Source organism: Sceloporus occidentalis, unplaced genomic scaffold (genome assembly GCF_023333645.1).
Source record: "Sceloporus occidentalis isolate IW3139 unplaced genomic scaffold, rSceOcc1.0.p SCAF_197, whole genome shotgun sequence".
Lineage (NCBI taxonomy): Eukaryota > Metazoa > Chordata > Lepidosauria > Squamata > Phrynosomatidae > Sceloporus > Sceloporus occidentalis.
In genome coordinates this window covers 305,172-320,348 of record NW_028317177.1, presented here as the reverse complement: position 1 = coordinate 320,348, position 15,177 = coordinate 305,172, and the positions used below count along the sequence as shown (strand labels likewise).

Here is a 15,177-nt window from a genome sequence, read left to right as displayed (position 1 = left end):
AAAATGGAGAAAAAAAGCGCACTTCCCAAATGTGGCATTTTAAATCTCAAACAACACGACAAACCCATGAATGTGGCTATCACTGGACTCGGGAGATGTTGCTGAACACACATTGGGGTGTTGTTTGATAGTGACGCATACCAGAAGCTATGAATTCATTCCTGAAGTACAATTTTGTGGAAAAAAATACAAAATTTAATTTTGGCAAAGGCAGGTGGTAGAATCTCATGCATAAAAGGGTTAAAGTACCAGCATTTGAAATACTTTGTGGTGTCTAGTTTTCAAACATATATGGTTTGATGAGGTAAATTGAAGTAGCTGGCTTCAAAGATGTTCCAAAGAGGAGATAGAGGCAGAATGACCAAATGACCACCTGAATTACGCATGTCCCAAAGGTAGCCTTTTACCAGCCAAACAATCTGACAAACTTATACATGAGGGGTATCACCATAGGAGATGTTGCCGAACACATGTTTGACAGTGACATATACCAGGACCTTTATATTTATAACTAAATTACAATTCGTGTGAAAAAAGTTTGACAAAGTGTGGTTGTATAATTAGTGCATGGAAAGGGTTAAAATACCAGCATTTGAAATACCCTGGGGTGTCTATTTTTCAAAAATATATGGTTTGATGGGGATTAATTGAGTTAAACGGCTTCAAAGATGTTCCAAAGAGGAGATGGAGGCAGAATGACCAGATTTGGGAAAAAAAGGTTTGGAAATCATAAAACGCTACTTGCACTTATTGCCCAGTAACAAAAACAGCAATAAAACAGAAAAACATTGGGTATTTCTGAACTCAGGACAAATAGTAGAATCTATTTAGCTACTTTTTTTACTTCCTTTTGTAAGTGAGTAAAAGATTGTTCAAAGAAAACTTTTTCAAATTTTCACCATGTTTTATTATTATTTTTTATAGTAAATAAGATGATATGATCAAAACATATGGTATCTGAAGAAAGCCCATCTTGTCCTGAAAAAAACAATATATAACATGTGCGGGTACACTAAATGGGTGAGGAGAAAATTACAGCTGAACACAAGCACCACAAAAGTGTTAAAACAGCCGTGCTCCCACAGGGTACAAAAAGAAAAAATGAGCCCGGTCCTTAAGGGGTTCATTTTTTTCTAACGCTTTAAGAGCCCTAAAAACCCATATCTTTATGCTTGTAAAGATGTAAAAATGTCAAACTATTGCTGATTTGAGGCAATTACCTCCTAACACTCAATTCTTGTTTTTTTAGGGTTTTGTTGATATTCTATAAAACCACTGTGTTCTAGGTCTTTACGTGATACTCTAGTCTGCTCTATCTAGTCTATAACCACATATATCCCAAAAGTCACTTTGTATAGACAATTATAGAGATTCTTTGACTGTGGCTTCCTAGTAAACTATTTCCAGGAGGTGCTTGAGACTGAAGGACACAGCAATGTATAAACTACATTAGGGTGGTACCTGCCAGTGGGAAACTTAAAAAAAAAAAATTTTGAATAAAGTTGTTGACACACTTATTATGGATTGACATAGGAAAGAAGGGTTTCGGGACAACCAATCCCTCCCATAATATTCCAGATAGAGAAAAAGTAGGTTTTCCATTAACATACCAGTTCAGAATTTACTATTGGATGAAGAGAACAGATATTTAAACCCAAACATTAGAGACCAACCTTGATGGTAAGTTTGTTTGTAGTAGCCCAGAATATTCACAAGAAACTGCTGCCAAATGTAAGTTTTAATGAAATGGTGATACGAACACTTTTTAAACTACACAAAAATCACTTTGTATACAAATATGCTCTGATTGCAGTGTTTTAGCTAACTTTCCCTAGATTATTTACAACAGAGATTTCCAAGAAGTACCTTGGTGGTCTGCCTTGTACATGTCTATCTCTTTACAATCTATAATGAATGGTGCTCCCAGACGTATCTTTTTCACCCATCGGTGTACTAACATTTCTCCCTCTGTCAGTCTCTTCACTTGTTGCCTGTACACTTCAGGATTCATTTCAAAATCCTGATTTATACTCTCAAAGCTCTTCATAGTGGTTCCCCTACTTACATCTCCTCACTTCACTATGGTGAAGAGGAAACCTGCAAGAGGACGAGGTGGGTGAGCATCCAAGACATTCTTTCCAGAGCTGCAAAATCCTTTGCTAGATACAGAGATGGCTTGAAGGTTAGGGATCCAGGCGACCCATTGTTTTTAAATTTATGTATTTATGTATTTTATGCACTTCTTTTATGTAATAAGTTCATTCATTTTTTACTTGAATGCTTTTCCATTCCTCTGTACAAGAATGAAGATTGGTGATGTGTGACATATGTAGTTGATACAGAAACCTGAAAGGTCTTATTAAAGGACTGGATATAGTGATCAGTTTACTGATATATTTATTGATATATGATTATTTTGATACAGACAATGAAGAAGACCTGGTCTTGCTACAAAAGCTGAAATAAGTTTGAAGTGTCTACTATATATTTTGCATAGAGTATCTTTATTGTTGGACATTATTAATTGAGCATTTTTTTGCGCACATCTTTACTTTTCCATGTTGTATGTTTATATAGGTGACTCAAGCGGATACCTAATGTACTTTTCTGGTGAGGCAACCAGTTTCCAAGTTTTTTTCTTTCAGTTGTAAGGAAGTGCATGTTGGGGGGCAGCCAGAGAATTCTTTTCCTATGGCGTTAGAAACTCTAGAAAACACATGATTAATATAGTCCACAAAAATGTATGAACAGGGGAGGATTTGGTATATGATAATTTTGCTACATTTGTCATGGTAAAGATATTGTAATTGTATTTTTTTATCTGTTGTCTTCTGTATTTATGTATGAAAGCTATCCACAGACAGGCAAGTACTTCTAGAAAAAATATGAAAACGGATGAGTGTTTGTCTAGGACAAAAAGGAAAACAAAGAAGGGAATGCAGAATCTGCAAATTGCCGTTAGTCAGTAAAAAAGCCATTTAAAGCCTTAATAAAAATCACAGGTCCAACAACTCTATCAGCGAGAGAGAAGAAAACCAATCTGAAATTCACGGACAATGAGAATGATTTCCTGTCGGATAACAAGCTACGCTGTAGTAATGCGGGGTCTATATCCAGTTATTACAGGAAATTCACCTTGATTGGCACTTTCACCTTGAGTGTATGCCATCAATGAGGACCGTATGCCACGGTTTACTGAGTGCAATGCACTTACATCAAAGAGAAAAAGAAAATGAAAGAGAGAGATGAACATGAGTGAGTGGGACTACCAATAAAATAAACTGGGGAATCCTAACTCAATCAAAGTAATTCAAATACATCTTAACATGGCTTTATAATGGATGTGAAAAAGTAACCCTTATTAAAATGCAAGAATACTGAAGAAGAAAAAAATACCAAATATTTACAGATTGTATGTACAAACAAAAAAAAACTATAATTATATGACAAAAAAGATAAAAAGGATGTATCTAAGAATATTTTAATGAAATAAAACAGCAAAGGGAAAACAAGGAGCGTGAGAGACATAAAAATACCTGGGTACCCCTAAGATTTCTATACAGAGCAGGTTTTTTTTTAACAGTGTTGCTGTTTATTTGTAATTTTATCTTCTTTAGTGTATCCACACAAATTATATAGTTTTTTTCAGGACAAGAAGGGCTGTCTTTAGACATCATTTTTTTATATCATCTATTTTACTATTAAATTTAAAAATATGGTGATTTTTTTTTTTTAAAAAAGCACTTTTTCTGACCTATTTAAAAAAATAGGTTACTCATCTGCAAAAGCTAATGAAAAAACTGCTAAATAGATTCTAATATTTTTCAATGATTTTATGTCTTTCTGGTTTTTTTTTTTACAGGGCAATTAGTACAAGTCTGGTCATTCTGCCCCATGTGCAAATATGGACATCTTTGAAGCTGGTCAGTTCAGTTTACCCGCATCAAATTATATATGTTTTGAAAACTAGGCAACCCAGGGTATTTCAAATGTAGTTTAGGTATAAATTTACAACTCCTGGTATATGTCACTGTCGAACAACACCCCAGAATGTGTTCAGCAACAACTCCTTAGTACAGTGATACCATGCATGGATATTTTGGTTTGTTTGGGGGTAAAAGGCCACATTTGGTATATGAATGCCTCATGGCAGGGGTGTAACAATTATGGCCCCTTTAAAAGATGGTAGCTGTGGGTAATATCTGGAGTTAGCAGCACAGTGAGTGTAAAGATCATTTGATTGGATGATCTCTCACACTCTCTTCCTGCATGCTGGAGCAAAGCCGCAACGAGGCAGGTGCACAGCACCCAGGCGGCAGTTAGCGGAGGAGAGAGAGGGACACCCTTAGGCACTTCTGCTCCCTGGCGCTGCCCTGACAGTAGTGGTAGGAGCCCGAGGCCGCTGTCTTTGCTCTGGTGCTGGCACTTCATGCTGATCGACGAAATATAATGTCATGTTCCGATGCATAGCAGTGAAGCGGCGTGCACTACAATGGAACAGAGAGACAAAGGCCTTGTGCTTCTACCACAGGACTTCAGCAAGTGGTGGGGTGGGGTACATAGTGAGAAAGGAGGGATAGTGAAAGGGGGGAGAGGAAGATAGTGAGAAGTGGGGTAGTAAGATTATTCAAATAAATAGAGTGCAACCTGGGTGCTGCGGCAAGTCGGCTGGGTGCTGCTGCAAGTCCTATGACTGCGATCTGGGTGCTTAGCAAGTCTCATGAATGCAATCTGGGTGCTGTTTTGTTAGGGATATTAATGAGACAAAATAGGCAAACCAATATTTTATAACACACGCAAAAAACCGACGTTATCAAATATTGTAGTACCACATCCACAATATTATTACAAAGAGATACCCTATATTTTATCTCCGATCCTAAATCCTTTCAGATCGCCGAAAATTATAATTCAAATTAGATATATATCACCACGATAGTCAATCAAAAATATTATTTATTGTAAACACAATTTATAAAATATATATATGAGTCACACAGTGCATGATATAAAACACAAAATTCTTTTGACATGTCAAATTACATCAGTTCCAAATACAGTATATTATCGATATTATCAATATGAATTACTACTTTATGAGTCTAACACACACAATTAATTTCCAGTCCACTCAGCAACCAAAATAATAATCATGGCGGTAATAAAAAGATCACTAACTCTGTATATATTAGTTCAACTAATGTGACAAAATAAGAGTATTAGTGAAGTTCCTAATAGATGCAAATTATGTCAAACTTCATCTACAGGTAAAAATACCTTTTCATTATTGTCATTATCACGGGTTATAAGCTGCAGTCTCACAAGCCGTCATATACAATAATGTCAAATACTTGCTTTTTCCCAGAATAAGGGAATTCTATATGAAGAAGACAAAATTCACCTCTATTCAGAATAATAAAAATTATAATTACCATCACTTGTTGCTGTGATCCAACTGGTCCTTGTAGAAATTAATCCAGGTTCAGTGGCAAGAAATTAAGTGGAAAGAAATATAACTTTCTAAAAGTTATATAGGTTAGGACTCAAAATAACTCTAAGAGTAAAATTATGGTGTCAGGATCTTAGATTCCAAATTCCAATTCTCTGGGGTAAATTTGGTGAATAAGTCGGCAGGGTCTGTCTGTTTCAGGGTGCCTTTGTTTCAGGGTGAGTCCTTTTATTATTAAAGACATAAGCTTTTAAAGACAGGGCTTATTATCATAGCCTCCACCTCTTGATTGGAATTATCCAATCATAACGGTGGGTTTTACCCATTATAATTAGGACTTCTACTCATATTTACACCGTTGTAATTTCTTAATTTACCTGTGAGAGACGCTCTGGTCTAAGAAATAACTTAAGACCACTACATATGCGTTTGGAATTTATCCATGGTCACCCTTATCTTTAGATGTTACCTCCTAGATAGTAAATCAGGTCTTTGTAGTCACCCATATCTCCAGACGTTGCCTCCTAGGTAGTAAATTAGGTTTTGGTACTATTACGACGTATCCCCCATTCCAATTTACATTCCTAAGGATATGTAGTGTCTACTCCTTAACTTTCTCATGGAAGATAACGTTAATTAGATCATATGTACTGAAGCATCTATATACATGTATACTTCTTTGTTCTCAATTATAGAGGGAACAAGGACAAAAAGAAATAATCATTATATGATTAAGTAAAATAAAATGGCTTTGACTCCATTTTGTGTTCATGTAAAATACAGAATATATAGAATACATGTTTTCCATCATAAAATATCTGACAGTTTCAAGTCCTATATGTGCAACCTGGGCTCTGGCATATCCTATGTATGCAACCTGGGTGCTGGGCAAGTCCTATGTGTGCAACCAACTCCTATGAGTGCAATCTGGGTGCTGGGTAAGTCCTGTGGATGCAACCTGGGTGCTGGGGCAAGTGCTTTGAGTGCAATCTGAGTGCTAATCAAGTCCTATGTGCGCAATCTGGGTGCTTAGCATGTCTTGTGAAAAAACCTAAATGCTTTGTCAAGTCCGATATGTGCAACCTGGGTTCTGGCATGTCCTATGTATACAAAATGGGTGCTGTGTCAGGTTCTATGAGGGCAATCTGGGTCTTGAGCAAGCCCCTAGAATGCAACCTGGGTGTTGGGCAAATCCTGTGGATGCAATCTGGGTACCAGGGCTGGCCTTTGGCATGTGCGACCTGTGATCTATGCCTGCTATGTGGGTCAATGAATACAAATGTGCATTTTTCACTTGACTGCACTTTGGTAGTTTTCAATTTGTTTTTTTTTATTAAAACTTTTTTCTCCATCACAATGGAATTTGTTGACCTGAAGCAATGTTCATATTCTTAATGTTGCATCCTGATAGGCCCACCTTTCATAGTTTCTTCTAGCTGGTGCTTTGATATATTAAAATTGGCCCTTAATAATGTATCATTATTGCACACGTCTTACCTACAACTACTTGGTGTAAAAACTAGGAATGCTTTCACCAATGGCCAAAAAACAGACGAAAGCTCAGCACTTCAAGTTGTTAGGAGGTTTTAATGTCCACACACACACAGTGGCAACGTTTTGACCCCTAGAGGTCTTTATAAAGCCATAAACTGTTGAATACATTGAATACATGTGCAAATTAATTACATAGGCACTCCCGAAAGTGAAAATTTTAAAGTGACTAGCAATTTTTTATATAACGTATACACGTTCCATCCACTTGTCATTTTCACTTGAATCATGGAACATGTTAGCAATATTACCACACCCACCTGGGGAAGCCAAAACATTTTTTGCACCCAGGCATCAGTGACCCTGCGCTGGAGACCATACCTGGGAGCTCTGCGGGTTTTCCTCTGAGCTTCCGGGAGTAGTGCTGCTTTTCCAGGTTGCCACAGGAAAACGCTGGGTCTGACATTCCCCACTCCCTGCCCATTTCCCCCTTAAACAGCGCCATGTCCCCCGTGTCAGCAGAACTGTCTACTGACATCAGTGGCACTGTCTGCCCGCATCCAGCAAGGGGGTGGCTGTGGGTAGTGGGAGCCATAAAGATCCCAGGTATGCTTGTATGCCATACAAGCTGTTTGGGGGCTAAAGTGGCACAGACTGTTTGGGGGGTTGGAAAATGTTCGCGCTTGGGACCTGTTCTTTCTAGTTATCCCCCTGATGCAACCCCAACGCACCAAAAGCGAAGGAGCATTTAGGCAGAAAAAAGTGTCATAAAAACTAAACGGTGCGCTGCAGCATCTCTTAAAGGTACGTACATAAAACATTAAAGAGCCCCTGCCGCCTCAAACATATGAGTATGTGTCCTGAAGCACTCTGTGACAATGGAAGCCGTTTATGGTACAATGCACAAAACAGCCATGGCAAGATGGGTCCTAAAAATACAAAAACATGTCCTGGAACAAAAAGGGTTAACATTACATATTTATCTACGTTTCTTTGGCGAGCCCTCATCAAACACTAACGGGGTCCCGTGGACCTGTCAGTGTGTCTAGCGTCAGCACCTGATCAAATTAAACAGCGGCCCTAAAGACACAGGCATAGTCACATGACGATCTGCGCTAGTGAAACCATATTAACCCCTTAAATACAAACCCTAATACAATCACTTCATGTATAACTGTCATCCCACAGCACGACAACGGGCGTGCCTTATGAGCCAGGGGCAGGACCAGCGTCTCATCCGGCGGTAGACTCCGCCTCTTGCAATAGCCACTTCCAGAGCAGTACTCCCGGGAACTTCCGTGTGTGCAATGGACAAGGATCCCGGGATCTGGGCCCTGCTGGAGCGGGCAGTGAGTGATAGGGGCGCAGTGTACGCCAGCTCAGGGTGCATGTATGTTAAATGGCGCGCGTCTATTCAACTGGGCATGGTTATTATCACCAGTGTATGCAGCATTATAGATGCCGGTTATCTATACGGTACTTCATAGTTGCCCTCATCTGTATGTGGCTACTTCCTGTCCGGATATCACTGTGTTGAATGCAGTTTAAATAATAAGATCAGTACGTGCCGTTGTGTGTGTTTGCGTACAGAACAGCAGCGTCTATGTAAAAATCTATATTATATAATATCTTTGTTCTTTCTTTAGCCAATTGACTGGACAGAGCCATGGCTGATAGGACTCTTTGCATTCCACATATTGTGCTTTGCAGTCACCTGCATTTCCTTTAAATATTACAGACTTCAGATTGCTCACTTTCTGCTGATGGGTAAGTCAGGCATTTCCTTGTCACAGTCAGGGTATTCATCTTCTCACTAATTGCATCACCATGGGAACGCTTTGCACATTTACAGGACTGCATAGCTAAGCAGCAACGGCTTGTTTTGATTCTACAACTAAAGTCAGGTAGTACTTGGCAACATTGTACAGCGCTTTAGAATATGATGGTGCTTTATAGATCCAACAAAAAATCCACCTTAGCTGCGCCTGCTTTTCAACTAAGCCAACTGGTCTGACCTCTTAACTAGTTTGAGGGAGTTAAAGCAGCTTGGATTTTAGCAGCCTCTTGATGTATCCGTGTGTGTCGCTGTTCGTATGTATCTGCAGTCAGTGTGTATGTATAGCGCTAGAGTCCTGTGTGAATATATATGGACACAGTATGTATGTCTACTGTATTGTAGTGCTGGATTCACGGTGTATTGTGTATAGTGTTAGCCAGCATAAGAGTGTGGCGCTAGCATGTACGGTGTTTAAGTTACAGTATGGGATTAGCATGCATGTGTATGTTAGCATATAGCGTTAGTGTGTGTATTAGTGTATGGTGTTGGCTTGTGTGTACATGAGAGTAGAATGTAAGTGTGTGTGTTACTGTAGCGTGTTAGTGTTTGTGAGCATAGGCTGTTAGCGTGTGTGTGTTTCTGGATGGTGTTAGTGTGTAAATGTATGTTAGTATATGGCAAGGTTTGACATTATATACATACATATACACACAGTCACTGGCCACTTTATTAGGTACACTTGTTAACACAAATAGCTAATCAGCCAATCACATGGAAGCATTTAGGCATGTAGACCTGGTCAAGACAACTTGCTGAAGTTCAAACCGAGCATCAGAATGGGGAAGAAGGGGATTTAAGTGACAATGGAAGACCGGAACAACGTTACCTGGTCTGATGAGTCTCAATTCCAGCTGCAACATTCCCGCCATGTATAAACGATTCAGGCCGGTGGTGGTATAATGGTTTGGGGACCTTTTCTTGGCACACTTTGGGCCCCTTAGTACCAATTGAGCATTGTTTTAAACCACAGTGTACCCATCTTCTGATGGCTACTTCCAGCAGGATAGTGCACCATGTCACAAAGCTCACGTCATCTTAAACTGGTTTCTTGAACATGACAATGAGTTCACTGAACTCCAATGGCCTCCAATCCAATAGAGCACCTTTGAGATGAGGTGGAATGGGAGATTCGCATCATGGATGCAACCGACAAATCTGCAGCAACTGCATGATGCCATCATGTCCATATGGACCAAAATCTCTGAGGAATGTTTCCAGCACCTTGTAGAAATTATGCCACGAAGAATGAATGCAGTTCTGAAGGCAAAAGGGGGTCCAACCCGGTACTAGCGAAGTGTATAATAAAGTGGCCAGTGAGTGTGTGTATGTATGTATGTGTGTGTGTGTATATATATATATATATATATATATATATATATATATATATATATATCTCTGTAAATCTATATGTAATAAACCACTTCTTGGATTGAAGAAATGTGTGTGTATGTATGTGTACATATATATATGTGTGTGTGTGTGTATATATATATATATATATATATATATATATATATATATATATATATATATATATATACACATACAGAAAACTATATTGGTATCTGCGACTAAACTATAGTATTTTAGTGTTGTTCAGAAATGATAGCATATATTTGCTTTAATCCAATTTATTTATTTTCATCTGAAATTGAATTGGCTTCTAATTCATTTTCCAACTTAGACTTGTAGGTTAAATAGATTAAAGGGGCACTATCCATCAGATATTTGCCTTGAAGCTGCCAATCAATGGAACTAAAACATGGTCCCATTGCAGTCAGTAGGAGATCTTCAGCGCATGCTCACTGAACACATCTCCTGCAGGTCAAATAGTTTAGGGGTAGGGAAAGGGCCAAATGGATAAGGGGGGGGGTGCATAGAACACCCCCAATGCATGATTGCAGATCATTGATTTTGGCCCACTAATATTTCCTGTCATGCAATTCCTCTCAGCTTGTTTTACTTGACCTGTAATATTTGTACTGAATGTTCCAGTCATTTTGAGAACTAATATATTTATACATTTTCTTTTCAGTTTTGTTGGTGAGCTGTGCAGAATACATCAATGAATTTGCAGCTTTGAATTGGAGGTACCCGTATTATGTCTCTGTCATATATGTATGTGTAATAAAGAGTGCCTGATAAGATAACCTCTTAATGACATTTCTATGAGGATTTGCAACTAAGGTTTTAGGGTCATTTTTTTTAACCTGGCTGTTAAAAATTGAGTTGTATCATCCCCTTAACAGCATATTCTGCAGTGTGTTTATATGTAACACACTATGTAGAGTCAAGTGGCTTTTGACTTCTCATTGTGGTAGAAGGCTGTACTGAATGTTTCCCTTCCAGCAACCATGTGCCTAGGTACTTCTTCATAAGCTTAAATGTATCGTGTATCAGGCACCACATTAGATCGTACGCGTGTGTGTGTAGGGCCCTCGTTTGTAGTTGTGATCCATTGCTTAATGTAATGTTTTTATTGTTTAGAAAAGATAACAATTTGGGTACAATTAGCCAATAATGAGATGTGTATAATATATACTTTTGTGTATAACAGCTATTTTTTGGTAGATTTATATTCACAGAGCACAAAATGTAGGTAACATTTTAGGAACCATGGCAACCTGCACCATGGAATATGGTAAACCCTGGTCTATGGGTATACGCAAGTGTAGAATTTAATGGCAGGTAAGCCCCATTTGACCCATATAGTATGTTTAAACCTCAAACTTGGGATAGCTTTATGCTTGTCCTATGCTTATTTAAATTCCCGAATCTATGGAATTTCACTACATCTGCTAAAATGTTTCACTTGTCTGCCATCACCTCTGCGGTTTTTCGGTTGCATTTGTATTTTTTGTACGTATACAAAGTGTAAATGTTTATATTTTTCAGGTCATTTTCAAAACAGCAATACTTTGATTCCACCGGGATGTTTATTTCTTTGGTACTTTCAGCACCATTGCTATGTAATGCAATAATCATTGTGGTAAGTATTGAAAGTGGTGACTTATTATTTTCTGGTTTTGGTTTAATTGCATGTATTTGTAAGAATCCATGATTATCGAACTAATTTTATTATTAGACAAAGATAACCCAAGTAAACACACAATCCAGCTTTTAAATGATGATGTTGTGTATAGAAGGGAAAAAAGCTATCTAACCCTACTCAAAATGTAATTGATAATTGTGTTCAATGCCATTACACACTCAGGCATGATTACTTCCAGCCCCCTTGATTCTATTCCTTAAGTAAATAGAACCTGTCTTCCAAAGTTAAGTAGGCTAAAAGGCCTAGCGAAATTCCAAGAATGCTTTGACAACTCATCCCGGATGTCACAAAAGGACCCAGACTAACGTGTAAAGAACTGCAGGCCTCGCTTCCCTCAGTTATGGTTAGTGTTCATGATTCCACTAAGAAAAATTTGGCTGTGCAAAAATGTCGTCCATGGGAGAGTTGCAAGGTGAAAACCACTGCTAACCAAAAAGGACTCAAAGGCTTGTCTCTCGATGACCCCCATGGCTTTTGGGATAATCTCTGGACAGATGAGTCAAAAGTTAAACTCCAAAATAAGCTTCATACCAAAAGTCAAACACTGTGGTGGTAGGATAAACTGGGACTGCTTTACTCCTTCAAGACATGGGCAACCTGAATTCTGCTGGACCATCCTGAAGGAGAATGGTCCGTCCATCAGTTTGTAACCTAGAGCTCAAGTGTAGTTGTGTTATGCAGCAGAACAATGATCTGAAGAGCACACAAGCAAGTCCACCTCTGAATGGCCCAAAGAAACAAACTGAAGGTTTTAGAGTGGTCTCTGCAAAGTCCTGGCTTACAGCCGATTGAGATGCAAGATGCCCTTAAACAGGCAGTTCATGCTTGAAAACCCTCCAATGTGGATGAATTAAAACAAATCTGCCAAGAAGAGTGGACAAAAATTCCACCAAAAGACCCATTGCCAGTTATGGAAATAATTTGATTGCAGTTGTTGCTGATAAGGGTAGAATAGTTATTAGGTTTAGGGAGGCAATATTTTTTTTTTTCACATGATATAGGTTTTGATTAGTTCTTTACCTTCAGTAAATGATCATTTAAATTGCTTTTTGTGTTTCCTTGTCTTATATTAAAATCAGTTGGAAGATTTAAAATCGACAAGCTACAATAGATATAATTTTTTGTTTATCATTTGTAGTAGTCAAATAGAGCAATGAAATGTTTAGAATGGTAAATCATTTTCATTTTTTGTTTTAGATTCATTGGGTATACAAAACATTGTCAGTCATGACCGAACTAAAAGTGGTGCAGCGGAAAAGAAAGGAGGCAAGGAAAAAGCAAAATAAATCAGAGTAATTGCGTGCATTGAGGTTTACGGAAACAGCTTTACACAAGGACAAGTTGCCCATATCCATTGTGACAGAGAAGCTCCTGGTACACAAATGTTTACATGGTGGGGGATATTGACAAATTCTGAAAGGGAGCAAATTCAGACTGTTTTTAAAGTGTAAATTTTTATTTGTATTTTAAATACAACTTGGTGGTTTTAAACATGATGTTCTCGTTTTTCGAGTTGTTTTACAAGCATATGTTTAAAAAAAATAAATAAAAAAAAAAACATGAGCAAGTAAAGTGTCTTGAATTATCAGCCTGAATATTAACAATGTGTTTCTCCATCAAAATTATGGTTTTGGATTGGATTCCTCCTTTCAAACTTGGTGGGGGTGGTGGTTTTCTGAGGCATAACAAGTAAAAATGGCAACTGTGCCAACATTTAAATAGTGTTGTCAAGAAGGGTTACATGAATCATGCCAAAAAGTAAATATGTGAAACTACTCAAAGGCAGACATGAGTCACCTCTCCAGGTATTTTACATTAAATGTTAACAACTCTTTTTATTATTTCTAGTATCAGATTGTTAGCCTCTTGTATGTATTTTAGCTCCCTTATCTTAGACCAATCTACTAGACAAACACTGACTTCTTTATACTGCCTGTGATAAACAATAGAATGGCATATTGTTGCACACTCTAACAAATGAAAGTCAATGGAAGAACGGACTTCATTAGCATTGCTGCAAAGAACCTGCACCAGTGTGTTTATTGGGCAGAGAAAGTCACCAAAATGTCATACGACTAGCGATAATGGCAGCCCTTGGTCTGCAGGTAAATACATTTAATTGGAGCAAAATGAGAGAAAATCTGGTGTTTGTCAATGCAAACCTATGTTACTGTATACAGCACTGCATTTTATGCTCAGTATTTTGTTCCATTTGGAACTTCCTCTCTGATAACATTTCTTAATTGTATTACACATATCCGTGACATGCATTTTATCACACTGACCTGAATTGACTGCAAAGAGGAATCGTCCAGAGAAGCACAGTCTCTCGATTTAATACCCCCAAAATATTGTAAATGGCTTTATACATATGTTTTCTCCCTGCACATGATTATATGGAACACTGGGTTAAGTGTTTATAATACACGTCCCGTTTAAATCCAGACCAGTATGGTTTGCCACAGACAAAGCATAGAAAGTTTATTATTGCTTTCACTCCCAGTCGTTCTTAGTAAGTTCAGTTATTTGCACAGTGGTTCCACCGGGTGGCAGCAAATACACATTTCTGTAAAATGCAAGGGTGCTTTTTGCGTGTTTTGTTTTTCTTGCTTTTACACAATAAAAACTCATTTAAAAAAAATATACATTTTAAATATAGCCAGCTAGGCATAGATTTATAAATTCTACATTAATCGAACATGACTGGAGGAGGGCCCAAAAGGCAGCCCTTTTACCTCCCTCCCAAAAACTCCCAACAAACAGGCAAATACCATGTATATTTAAACAAATGAATTTATTTCTTTATTAACAATTTAACAGTCAGCTATGGAAATATTTGTCTACAGTGTCGTCCAGCTTGAATCCCTGCACTGTGACACTAACCACAACTTTACTTGATTCAATTTAAAATAAAAATAACCCTTCATAAACCTTTCTCACACCAATCAACACCAAACTGAAACAGTAACCAGTTCTAACCATCAATGAATAACACCACCTAGCATGTAAACCGTATCCCGGCTGTGACTACAACCGTTCATTGCCCGTCAGCCCATGACACCAATAGGAATCCCTATACCAAGGAGGGCCTTGCACTTAAACCAAAAGGCTTGTGCAGCACGAGCACCGTCTCCCTTTAAAGTGGATTAGCCCTTGCACCATGCCAGCATAAAACCTCCACAGCCCGGGAATGCGACCACTTGCATCTCACTGGCCAAGGACTGAACCCCGAGGGATGCCAACCGAAAGTGGAAGGGGTGATGTCAGAGAAGAACTGGTGGACAGATATGAGGAGAGAGCTGTATCTCGAATGACTGTAGAAGCATGTGAGTCAAAAAGAAGGTGGTG

At 38.3% G+C, this 15,177-nt stretch overlaps 1 protein-coding gene across 1 annotated transcript; it reads left to right on the top strand.

The window, feature by feature from the left end:
* The first annotated feature begins 8,247 nt into the window (after nucleotides 1-8,247).
* Nucleotides 8,248-13,125, top strand: LOC149278226 (transmembrane protein 18-like). The gene is made up of 5 exons (XM_089502192.1): nucleotides 8,248-8,289; nucleotides 8,587-8,707; nucleotides 10,813-10,867; nucleotides 11,673-11,766; nucleotides 13,027-13,125. The coding sequence occupies exons 1-5, from the start codon at nucleotides 8,248-8,250 to the stop codon at nucleotides 13,123-13,125; spliced, it is 411 nt and encodes a 136-aa protein (XP_089358318.1).
* The last annotated feature ends 2,052 nt before the right edge of the window (nucleotides 13,126-15,177 follow it).